This window comes from Somniosus microcephalus, chromosome 27, assembly GCF_052327205.1.
Source record: "Somniosus microcephalus isolate GS21.2 chromosome 27, FLI_Smic_1.0, whole genome shotgun sequence".
NCBI lineage: Eukaryota > Metazoa > Chordata > Chondrichthyes > Squaliformes > Somniosidae > Somniosus > Somniosus microcephalus.
In genome coordinates, this window is record NC_141013.1 from 20,790,566 (window position 1) to 20,803,290 (window position 12,725).

A 12,725-nucleotide genomic window follows, 5' to 3' on the forward strand; every position below is an offset into this window, starting at 1 on the left:
CCACAGCCTGTCCTCGGAGAAAGGTGTTAGACTTTGATGATTATGACTCTTGCATCTATCTGCAGTGTACTGTGCAATGACATTTGGCTGCAGTACTTGGGCCAGAACTCTTACACAAGTTAGCATTTAATAGACTGTCAATAGGAGGGGGTAGAAATTAGTCTGGGCCTGTTTTCACAAGCAGCACGCGTGGCGGGACAGAGGCCTGCCTGAAATCGGGCCTGATCTACATCGTCGGGGGAACTGCCAGCGGCCACCCCCCCACAGGCAGTTCGCCCCACACGAAAAAATGAATTTCAGGCCCCCAGCAGCAAGTCTCTCAGGTGAGTTCTAGGAGGGGAGGCTGGATTAGGCAATGGGAGGGTGGGGGCTGATCTTCCTTGACTATTGGGTTTCTGAGAGAATCTCCTCTTAATGCGCATAGTTCAAACATCATGGGGTAGCAGTTAGTCTTGGAGCGGTAGCGTAAAACGAGCTTTGTCGCGTTAGTCGTCCATTATACTCCGTGCCTGATAGTCAGTTCCATTGCCTTCAATAGAGCGGAATATCAAGCGGGCATACAACAGGCAGCCGTTTCAATAGCGCCGGTTTAGCGCTACTGCCCAAAATGAATTTCTACCCCCATAGGCATCATCAGAAAGGTAAGTATGATAAGAGGTAACTGCCAGTTTTAAACCTTTGACAGACACACACGGAAACGCGAAAGACACACATTACTTACCATATTAAACTGCTGCTGTAATTTTTCATTTGCATAATTGATGCAAAATTGTTCAAAACTGTTTATTTCAAAAGTCTCAAACCTACATAAAAATATTAAACAGATTAAGAACATTAACTACAGTTAAAAGAAAAACTTAAACTTCTTGTTAAAATAAAATCAACAAATGAATTTCAAGAAACATGCACATTATGAGCCTCTGCCGCTAGTGTCCCCTCGCTGGGCGATGATCAGCTACTGGAGAAATTGTCGTGAATTTTTCAAATTGACCAACATAGTCGACTTGCAATGTTATGGACAGAGTAATGGGAAACATGGCGATGCCGAGTGTTGGAGCACGAACTCAGTACTGCGAAGTGGGAGGATGCAGATTCTATCTCGCACTACGCTCCGCACCCTTATCTGAGCCACACTGAATGGGGAGGTGCCAAATTGGCCTGCAGCGTCTCAGACAGGAACATGCCACCAGGGTGCTACCTCTCAGATCCCAGTGGCCGACGTAAGGAGGCAACAGCAGAAAACCCAGGAGCAGTCTGCCACACGCGCTTTCAACGGTTGATCGCAAATCCGGCCAGGCGGGAAAGGAGAACAGGGATAATTCATGGTGGAGGAAAGAAATTGAAAAATATTCCATCAGGGACTTCAGTAAATGCTCATCAGATCCACAAAACATGTAAACTTTGCAGAAATCAAAACTTTTTTTTAAATGAAGTCTGATGTAAGAAAACTACTAGGCACTTGGTCTAAGCGTTAAACAAAGCTTTAATCAACTGTTTTACAACATGGAGGTCTAGTTGTGTCCTTCACTAGTTACTGTTAAGAATGTCCTGCGCAAGCTGGGCCCGTGCCCGAGTATTTATACTCTCCCTGGACAGTGCCACCCGCAGGCCGCTCAGTATTATTTCATAAGTCTTTCTTTCATGAATGACTGATTCATGTCAAAGTCTTTGTAATATGTGCACGTTATATAGGTGCAACTGTGAATATGATAGTTGTAATATGTGAATATGATAGAAGAGAGTATGCCATAGGTAGGAGTATGATAAAGGTGCAATATTTGAGTATAACGTAGCTACAATAGGAGAGCATGACATAGATTTAAAACACAGTTGTTTTGCACTTCTATCCTTAAGTAAGAGAGAATTCTGAGCTCGCACAAACATACTCTAACTCACCCTTTTCCAAGAAACTCACAACTATGACAATAGGAGTGGCAGTGAAAGTGCTCATAGATTACAAAACGATTTGGACAAAGTACATAAATGGGCAAAACAATGACAGATGACATTTAATGAAGTTCAGTGCAAAGTACTACACATTGGAAGGAAAAATAGATGGTGCATGCGCCATGAATGGTGTTAAAACAGCTAAGGATGAAGTTGAATTAGACATCAGAGTCTTAGTAGGCTCTGTAACCTCCTCCAGCCCTACAAGCCTTCGAGATCTGAGCTCCTCCAATTCTGGCAAGTTGTGCATCCCCGATTTTAATCGCTCCACCATTGGCAGCTGTGCTTTCAGCTGCCTTGGCCTAAGCTCTGGAATTCCCTCCGTAAACCTCTCCGCCTCCCGCTCCTCCTTTAAGACGCTCCTTAAAACCGACCTCTTTGACAAAGTTTTTGGTCATCCATCCCAATATCTACTTCTGTGGCTTGGTATCAACATTTTTATTGATAACACCCTTGTTAAGCACTTTGGTATGTTTTGCTACATTAAGGTGCTATATAAATGCAAGTTGTTGTTAATACAGCTTCATAGAGTACAAACAACTACAAGATAGTTAACAGTATGGAAAACTACTTTCAACTAAATTGCAAGAGAAGATTTGATAGAGCTGTTCAAAATCATGAGGGGTCTGGACAGAGTAGATAGAGAGAAACTGTTCCCATTGGCTGAAGGGTCGAGAACCAGAGGACACAGATTTAAGGTGATTGGCAAAAGAACCAAAGGCGACATCAGAAAAAACTTTTTTACGCAGCGAGTGGTTAAGATCTGGAATGCACTGCCTGAAAGGGTGGTGGAGACAGACTCAATCACTGCTTTCAAAAGGGAGTTGGATAAGTATCTGAAAGAAAAGAATTCTCAGGGCTACGAGGAAAGGGCAGGAATTCAAAACTAAATCTACAGCTGCAACATCAAACGTTCTCAAACACACTTGTTCAGGAAATAATTACAGTAAATCGATTCTAACCGGGCTACGAGGAAAGAGCTAGAGTGGGACTAGCTGAGGTGCTCTTGCAGAGAGCCGGCATGGGCTTGATGGGCCGAATGGCCTCCTACTGTGCTGTAACCATTCTATGACTCTGTGAAGAGTAGGTTAACAAACCACAGGTTCAAGTTAGTAAAAGGCAAATCTAGGACTGAAATCAAGAAGCGCTTCTTCACAGAAAGAGTGATCAACGCATGGAATGGACTCCCAGACTTAGTATTGGAGGCAAAAATCCGAGAAGCATTTAAGAAACGATTGGATGCTACAATGGAGGAACTAACAGGGTCTTTATGGATGGATGAGCCAAGATGGGGATGAATGGTTATCCGTAATTATCTTGTGATCTTCACCTTTTTCAGACTTTCCTTCCTCCTTCAATCTACAAGATTTAAAAAACACAAGTTTGGTGTCACCTAACCAAGACTTCTTGCTTTTTCTCCTCTGCTCTCCTATTCTTTCCAAACTAGTATCCTGCACGGTTTTCCTTGACTCTTCATCTAGGTTTCTTAAAGATATACCAGGATTTATTTTAAATGAAGATCCCTGTATACACCGTCTAAAATCAAAAGGTTATTCCAAAATAAGTTGCAGAAAACATTGCAAACCACTACCACAGCTGATCAGAGTACCACTGATGCTCAATAAGCGGCCGGGACCCCTGTCCTTATTGTTGATATTAGGGGAACCTATTCTCTTTAACACGCGACTTACCATAAATTGCAGAACAGTGCCGAGGGAGTAGTACGACATAGTTACACAAAATCACTGTGTATTCACTTCCATGAAAGAGAAGGCAGAACAACGGACTCACCCATATATATCCAGCACGCCGATGAATGAATGCTGCTTCACTGAAGCACGCAGAGCGCGGTTGACGTGGTGGACAATCCAGTTGAAGAGACTGGCGTAGATATGCTTCGCCAGAGCATCCCTGGAGTTGATGGCCTGAAACTTGGGCATGGGCTTGATATAGGTCTCCGAGCCAGTGATGATCTTTCTGTGGCAGAGCCAGTGAGCCATCTGCTCATAGTCCACTCCCAGCAGATCACAGAAGATGATCAGGTGTTCAGTGTTTGGCTGCCGGAAACAGAAAACCATATCACAATCAAATTGCACACATCACTTCCGCTGGCAAAATTATAGTCAGCTCATTTCTTTTTTTTTTTTAATCAGTCAGATGGCACATAAGGGCATTGTTGTAAATGGTGTATAGTCAAACCACTTTGCAATCGTGTGGTTGGAAGGTGCACACTAGCATGTTCTAGCAAGGAGCGTTTCTGCAGGTGATGCTTTACTTGGTTCCTCTGCTCGTATGAGAAGTGTACACGAAGTGCACACGAAGTGCACTTCATCAGAAAGCACTGTAGTAGGAAAGAGAATCACATCAGAGATTGCTGTATTCCTCCTCGAGCATTTATCTTTTTCCTGTCCTTATTAACTTGGGGAGTGGCTGTGTAGAAATGTTTTGTTTGTGGAACCCCATGCTACTTCCTGCACATTAGTGAAATGGAAGAAAGACAAACAACATCCCAAAGTATCATCCAGGTCACAAGAGGGTTGGGGATCAAGCAGATCTTTTCAAATCGTCATCGGTGTCATTGTGAGGTGAAGTACTTCAATAAGCTGTGCCCAAGCTGAGAAACTTCCAACATCATTGATAGATCCCAGTGACAAGTAGTATTGCCACTGAAACTGCAAGCATAGAGGCGCGAGTTGATAATTTGTCTAACCTGAGGTGGCATTTTTAGGATTCATATTAATCCCCAGTTTCAAGAATAATAGGTCCTTCTACTGGTGTTAAAACAGACCGACTAGTTATAGTGCCTTCCCTACATCAACCAACAGAGGGCACTTTTAACATGCCAACATGAGTTGGAGGGTATTCCTTTGAGATCAGAGGAGAAATCATCATTTAAGAATTCCATGAACAGTATAAATAAATAAATAAAGTGTACTGAAATGATAGCTAGAGTCCAGCATATAATTAGCAATTCATTTTGTGTTCTGTGTTACTTGACCTTTGTCTGCATTGCCGCTTTGTATAAATGGCCTATGGAGTTAAAAATCTTCAGCGTTACAGTAATTTAAGGTAAGGTTTATTCAGCAGGCAATCAATCTCCTTAAGGATCTCAACTTGTCAGCGTTTAACATAGAAACATAGAAGATAGGAGCAGGAGTAGGCCATTCGGCCCCTCGAGCCTGTTTCGCCATTTAATGAGATCATGGCTGATCATCCAAACTCAGTACCTGTCCCTGCCTTCTCCCCATATCCCTTTAGCCTTAAGAAATATATCCAACTCCTTCTTGAATATATTTAATGAATTGGCCTCAACTGTCTTCTGTGGTAGAGAATTCCACAGGTTCACCACTCTCTGGGTGAAGAAATTCCTCCTCATCTCAGTCCTAAATAGCTTACCCCTTATCTTTAGACTGTGACCCCTAGTTCTGGACTCCCCCGCCATCGGGAATATCCTTCCTGCATCTAGTCTGTCTAGATGCAGGAAGTTTAAACTTGTTTCCAGTGCATTTTAAGAGACCTCAGGGCATTAAGTAGAAACAACAAATGTTAACATGTATTTTTGATGAAACCTTTGACCCTGTACAAAAAAACAGCTGGAAAGGTATAAACAACAAATGGGAGGCAGAAACATTAGATCACCCTGGTCTGATTTTGCCATTTAAAAAAAATTGTTTCAAGTTACCATAAAATCTGTCCTCTGTAACGCAACTCATTTTCATCATGAGCACTTTATCCAACATCTAAATTATTTCATTTGACAAAGACGTGCATCTAAATAGCTTGTTGCCACACCCACTTTTCAAAATGCTTCAGTGAAGGGTTTTGAGAGAGTAAATAAGGAGAAACTGCTTCCAGCGGCCGGTGGGTCGGGAACGAGAGGACACAGATTTAAGATAATTGGCAATAAACCAGAGGGGAGATGGGGAGACATTTTTACGCAGTGAGTTGTGATGATCTGGAATGCACAGCCTGAAAGGGCGGTGGAAGCAGATTCAATAATAACTTTCAAAAGCGAATAGGATCAATACTTGAAAAGGATACATTGCAGGGCTATGCGGAAAGAGCAGGGAAGTGGGTCTAATTAGATGGCTCTTTCAAAGATTTCTTAGCGCACATTGTTGTTACTTTATTGTGGCTAAATTTGGCAGCCATCTGGCACATGGCAAACTCCCACAAACAGCAATGAGGCGGATGTTTTGGCTGTGGTTGAGGATTAATGATGGCCAGGACACCAGGAGAAATTCCTGTTCTTCTTTGAATAATGCCACAAGTTCTAGAACATCCACCTGAACATCCTGCTTTAACTTCGCATCTGAATGATGGCATCTCCGACAGTCCAACACTCCCTCAGCCTAGTTTACGTCCTCAAAAACCGGAAGTGGAGCTTGAACCAGCAACCCTCTGACTAAGAGATGAGAGCGCTACCAACTAAGCCATGTTAAGACTGTTTTGCAAAATAACGTGGTATTTTTTTCCATTTACTAATTTTAGTGAAATGGCGGCAGACACAAGAATAAAACATGGTTTCAAACTCTCTCAATTTTTCACTAAAATTGGTGAAATAAGGAAATACACCAGTGCTGGATCTAAACCTGGGACATGGCATTTGGGGGGAAACGTTGATCAATTTGGGGGGGGGGGGAGGGCGGGGGAAGGGGTCATGACCCCCCAATTATTTTGTGTTTTGGCAACATGGCTTTGGAGGACCACCTCCATATCACTCCCAGGAACTTCCGTCACCAGTTTTCGGCCTGCAGTCTGTCTAGACCCCGGCTCGGCCTTTGGAGCAGGTTTGTCAGCATTCCCCGGTTCCCAGCTCAGTTCCCTTCCTGCCAAGTTGACTCAACTCCCCCCAGGTCGGCCTAACCTGGCTCCGTCACTGATTTGAAGTAGCATTATAATGTGCAGCACGAATAGAAGCACATTGCCCAAAGAAACAAGTACCAAAGGCACATCTCATAACTTAAGAATAATGGAAACAGACGTCCAGCAGTCTCCGGACTGACTCCATTACATCACGCACGAGCCAGAATTACTTTTCCAAAGACCTTTACTATAAAAATTAGAAAAATAAATCTCATGCTTCTGAAATCTTCCAAGAGTCTTTATATGTGAAGAATATACACAGTTTGATAGTATTGCGTGATATTATTAACAAATATGCCAACTATTTTACTGAAGGTGTAACTAGTTTAAAATAAACTAGTTAACACCTTTGATGAGGTTAGTGTCTTCATTAAAAAAAGGCAGATAAATCAATTACAAATGAATGTGTTAATCCATTTATTACCAATGTTGTACAATGTGATTTCAACTTAATACAATTTTACAAACAAATTCAAACATTTATACAAGCTATGGGCTTCACAATAAGAGAGTTCCTGGAAGTACACCACCATCGTGTCGCACCAAAGGCCTGTGTATGGGCCAGAGCCTAAACTTGAGGCCTCTCCAGTAAAAAAAAGTTAACTGTCATATAGGCCGCACCCCAACTCAAACTGATCCAACCCCCCCCCCCCCCCCCCACCCCCTTCTTATTAAAAAAAAGTTGCAGTCTATATATGTAAATAAAATGCAGCAACTTTAGACTGGAAAGGATAGGTATTGCAGTCAAAACCACCTTTCAATTTATTAAATCTATAATGTCTCCTAGTTTATCTTTCCGTGGAATCCAGACTCGTGCCTTTCCATTTCCTTGTAAATTAGAAAAAGAACATGTACACCAGCACGAACACCATGCAGCACATTACACGGGATATCGTACAAGCCCAAAAGAGGAAATGTTTTATGCCTTTATGGAATGCAGCAATCACAGGTAGGTGGAGTAACACAAGCCCCGTTACACTCATTTAGAAATAGGATATCGAAAGCAGTGAAGGGTTATGGCAAGGGCAACCACGAGACAGACTGAAAATAGAACATCACACCTTAAGTCAGGTGGGACAGAGCCAAGCCAGGTAAGAAGGATATCAATTAGCACCAACAGCAGCTGGTACTTGTTAAACAAAGCGTCTGATGTGAACATACACAAAGAGGTCATCTTGAAACTTAAGGGATGTAGCATGGCTTAGTTGGCCACAATTCAATTCTACTCGGCATTTATGCTCCACTCCAGCCTCCTCCCATCTTTCCTCATCTAACTCTATCTGCATAATCCTGTATTCCCTTCTCCCTCATATGCTGGTCTAGCCTCCCCTTAAATGCACCTATACTGTTCATCTCAACCACTCCCTGTGGTAGCGAGTTCCACATTCTCACCACTCTCTGGGTAAAGAAGTTTCTTCTGAATTCCCTATTGGATTTCTTGGTGACTATCTTATATTGATGGCCTCTAGTTTTGCTCTTCCCCACAAGTGGAAACATATTCTCTGTATCCACTCGATCAAAACCTTTCATAATTTTAAAGACCTCTATTAGGTCACCCCTCAGCCTTCTCTTTTCAAGAGAAAATAGACCCAGCCTGTTCATCCTTTCTTGATAGGTATAACCTCGGAGTTCTGGTATCATCCTTGTAAATCTTCTCTACCCCCTCTCCAGTGCCTCTATAACCTGTTTATAATATGGCGATCAGAACTGTACGCCGTACTCCAAGTGTGGTCTAACCAAGGTTCGATACAAGTTTAGCATAACTTCCCTACTTTTCAATTCTATACCTCTAGAAATAAACCCTAGTGCTTGGTTTGCTTTTGTTATGGCCTTGCTAACCTGTGTCGCAACTTTTGGTGATTTGTGTATTTGTACTCCCACATCTCTCTGCTCCTCTACCCCATTTAGATTCTTACTTTCCAAGTAATATGTGACCTCATTTTTCTTACCTCACACGTTGAAATGTTGAAAATTATTTGCCCATTCTGCAAGTTTATTCATGGCTTCTTGTAATTTGTTGCAGTCCTCATCAGTGTTGACTATCCCTCCCAATTTGGCGTCATCGCAAATTTAGGAATTGTGTTTTAGATTCCAAAGTCTAAATTATATATTTTTTTCTTTCTATATATAATTATTTCTGTATATAATTTGGAACATCTATTTAATTTTTAAACTGAAAATCAGTGTAGGCAGGCTGGGTTGACCACAGCTGCCTATCTGATCCAGGAGTAGTTTCACATCACTTTCCAGGTGCACATTACAGTGACAGACACAGTAGGAAGTCTGTCACTCAAAGGATTCAGAGGGAGACACAACTTCCTAGACTAGTGCTTTGCTATACCAAATATAAAAACCCTGCCAAGGAACAACACATTCTCCACCTATTTAAGAAAAAAAAACATTTGAGCATGTAAATATGGTGCGGACACTGTTTATACCACACTAAGCAACTTGATGAGGACCTGGAACTTGCTGCCGACGGAAGTGGTGGAAGCAGAGACACTCGTAGCTCGATTTTCATTGGGCCGTTGAGGCGGGATTGGAGGTGTGTGGGGGGTTAAAATTGCGAAAATCGGGGGGGCACGAACCCATCCCGCCTCCATGCCAGTTTCAAAGGAGGCGGATACCCGACCTGTGCTGGGAGCCGCCTCCCCGAGGCAGGAAGGGGATTAGTGCCAATTAACTGTCTGTTAACAGGTAGTTAACAGACAGTTTTTGGCCTAATCCCTATTTTTAGCCCTGAAGTGTGGGATTCCCGACGGCTCCAAACCACGCCAAGTTAGCGAGGCAGACCATCGGGCTGAAGGGCTTGGAGGGTTCGAGATGTTCGGTGTTCAGGTGAGTGATATGTGCATGAGTGCAGAGGTAAGTGTGTTTGGTGTGTGTATAAAGTGTTTAAAGAAGTTTTACTTACCTTTACAACCTTCCTTCCTTCAGGTCTCAGGAGTCCCTCATCTCACCGGCACAGAAAGCAGAATGGCCGCGAGCTGTCAAAAGTTGCAGCATTCAGCTTTCTGTTCTGGAGAGATCCCTAAATCAGCCTGAGAGGAAGGAATTAACTTGAGTACAGATTGTCAGTGTTTGACAGCTTCAAAGAGCTGTCAAACGCTGATATTTCATCTGTCAAAAGCTTTTGACAGATGAAATGTCAATCTGTGACGTCACCTGTTGCTGGGTGGCCCTTAATTGGCCTGCTGAGCCCGCTGGGCGGGCTCAACAAGGTCAATCAAGTGAAAATCGCGTGGGTTGGCCACAACCCGATGGAGGCGGGACTACAACCCCAAGAGTTGTAGTCCCGCCTCCTACACGCCTCCAGTATCAAAATCCAGCCCACAATGTTTTCAAGGGGAGGCTCGATAGGCACTTCAGGGAAATAAAGTTGCAGGGCTACGGGGATAGAGCGGGGGAACGGGACTGACTGGATTGCTCTACAGAGAGCCGGCACCGACTCGATGGGCCGAATGGCCTCCTTCTGTGCCGTTATGATTCTATGATGCTTTAGATAAGTTCCGGTTTGATAAAATACACTTGCTGACCATTATAAATAACAAAAACTTCAGCGTTATTCTAAAGGGGGTTCCATATTGGAAAATGTCTACAGGTGATTTTCAATGCAACATTTTAAGAAGAGGCGAGTTTAGTGCAGATAAATACTCCACTTATTGTCGATAGATAGCTACTTGGAGAACTACAGGCAAATATGCTGCTTAAATCTTGTGGGATATAGAATAGTTGCCTAAGAGCTTCATTTACATTCTCGATATTGTGGCAGATAGAAACTGCTGGGCTTTTTTCCCCCCAAAGCATATTCCAAGCCAAACACAAGTCGGACAATTCTCCAGCAAGACCATGTTTTATAAAATGTGCTCGTGTTTGATTTTAAATGATTTAATTGTGGATGGAATTACAGTGCAGCTGCACAAGGAGGTCAAGCACATCCTTTAATTGTTGAAATTAGTTAAGATGTCACCGTTGTCACTGAGTCACTAGACACTGAACATCAGTCTCAGGCCACATCGTGGACGAGATGATTCATGAATGAGATGAGCAGATATTCACTGCCGCCTACTTTTGAACCAAAAATAGCTGAAGAGAAATCTTTGATGCATGTAGAAGACATCCCCCTCAGTCATTGCGGCTCTGCAAACAGTGGGAAGGTTCATTTTAATGCATACTGATTGTTCCACACTCTGGGACCACTGCATACAGATATGGAGACTGGGAGCCTGGAGAGGGAAGCAGGGGAGAGTCCCAGAGAGACAGGAGATAGGGACCAGTCAGGGACAGGTGAATGTGCAGCTCAGAGTGATCGGAGGCAGAGCACCACCAGCAAAGCTTTTCCTTTCCTGCAGAGTCCTCCAAAGATCTGTCCTTGGTCTCCTCCTCTTCCTCATCTATAGGCTGGCCTTGGCAACATCATCCACAGACATGGGGTCAGCTTCCACCTATATGCTGAGGACAGCCAGTTCTACTTCTCCATCAACTCCCTTGATCCCTCCACTATCTGTGCTCTCAGACTGCTTGTTCAACATCCAGTTTTGGATGAGCCACAATTTCCTCCAAATAACCATTGGGAAGACTGAAGCCATTTTCTTTGGCTCCCCCCACCACAAACAATTTTCCTCGCCACCCACTCCATTCCATTCCCCTCCCAGGCCACTGTCTCAGGCTGAATGAGACTGCTTACAACCTCGGCATTCTATTACACCGCAAACTGACCTTCCGATCCTATATCCTCTCAATCACAATGACCACCTACTTCCACCTCCACAACATTACCTGTCTCCGCCCCCATCTCAGGCCATCTGCTGCTGAAACCCTCATTCCTTCTTCTGTCACCTCCAGACTGGACAAATCCAATACACTTCTGGGTGATCTCCCATCCTCCAACCTTCAAAAACTACAATTAATCCAAAACTCTGCTGTCCCTATCCTATCCAGCACCAAATCCCACTCACCATCACACCCGTGGTCACTGACCTACATTGGTAACCACCCATGCCTCAAATTTAAAATTCTCATCCTTGTGTTAAATCCAGTCATTCCCTCACCCCTCCCCATCTCTGTAGCCTCCTTCAGACCTACAACCTTCCCCTCACCTTCACCCAACGTTGGCAGCTATGCCTTCAGCCACGTAGACCCCACACTCTAGTATTCTCTCTCCAAACCCCTTCACCTAATCTAGAGCCGTCTTTTGTCTCTCCACTAGTCCTATCACCATCTCGTCTTGTTTTGAATACCTCTTAATGTCTCTTCACTTCTCTTTTGTTCTTTCACCCCATTTCCTAGCCCCCAAACTGGCCTTTTAATCTGATTCATTTCCTGTGTTTTTTCAGTCCTGACGAAGGGTTTCGACCTGAAACGTTGACTCTATTTCTCTCTCCACGGATGTTGCCTGGCCTGCTGAGTTTTTCCAGCATTTTCTGTTGTTATTTCGGATTTCCAGCATCCGCAGTATTTTGCTGTCATCCCTTCACCTATCTACTTCCCACTCCTCTTTCAAGACCAATCAAAATCCACCTCTTTGACCAAGTTTTTGGTCACTTCTCCTAATATCTTGTTCATTGGCTTGATGTCAATTATTTTGATTACAGCAATGTGAAGTGCTTTCGGCCGTTTTTCTATATTAACGAAGATATATATATATGCAAATTGTTTCATCACTTAACATTGCTTACCGAGCTCCAGGAGACAGAGATAAATCATTTGTCATTATTTCTCACTAGGTGCTCATGTTACCAGGTTCTCTCAGCTTGGCTTTGTCCTGGGAATTGGCGAAAGGCCCAGAACACTACGGAGGGTAAAGAGCTCCGATACCTTTTGATGTCCACTTTGGTGGACAGTCCGATAGCTCAATTTGCTATTCTTACTAAGTATTAAGTATGACAGCCTCCTTCCTCAGTTCGTCAGTC

The 12,725-nt window shown here is 43.4% G+C and overlaps 1 protein-coding gene across 4 annotated transcripts in view; it reads right to left on the reverse strand.

Moving 5' to 3' along the window:
* myo5aa (myosin VAa) overlaps window positions 1-12,725 on the reverse strand; it is a 239,045-nt gene that overhangs the window by 87,961 nt on the left and 138,359 nt on the right. For all 4 annotated transcript variants that reach the window (XM_085968661.1, XM_085968658.1, XM_085968660.1 and 1 more), the window contains 2 exons: window positions 3,739-4,004; window positions 722-803 (listed from right to left, as the gene is read on the reverse strand). In XM_085968661.1, the coding sequence (XP_085824787.1) occupies window positions 722-803; window positions 3,739-4,004 (348 nt within the window). The remainder of the gene's footprint in view (window positions 1-721; window positions 804-3,738; window positions 4,005-12,725) is intronic.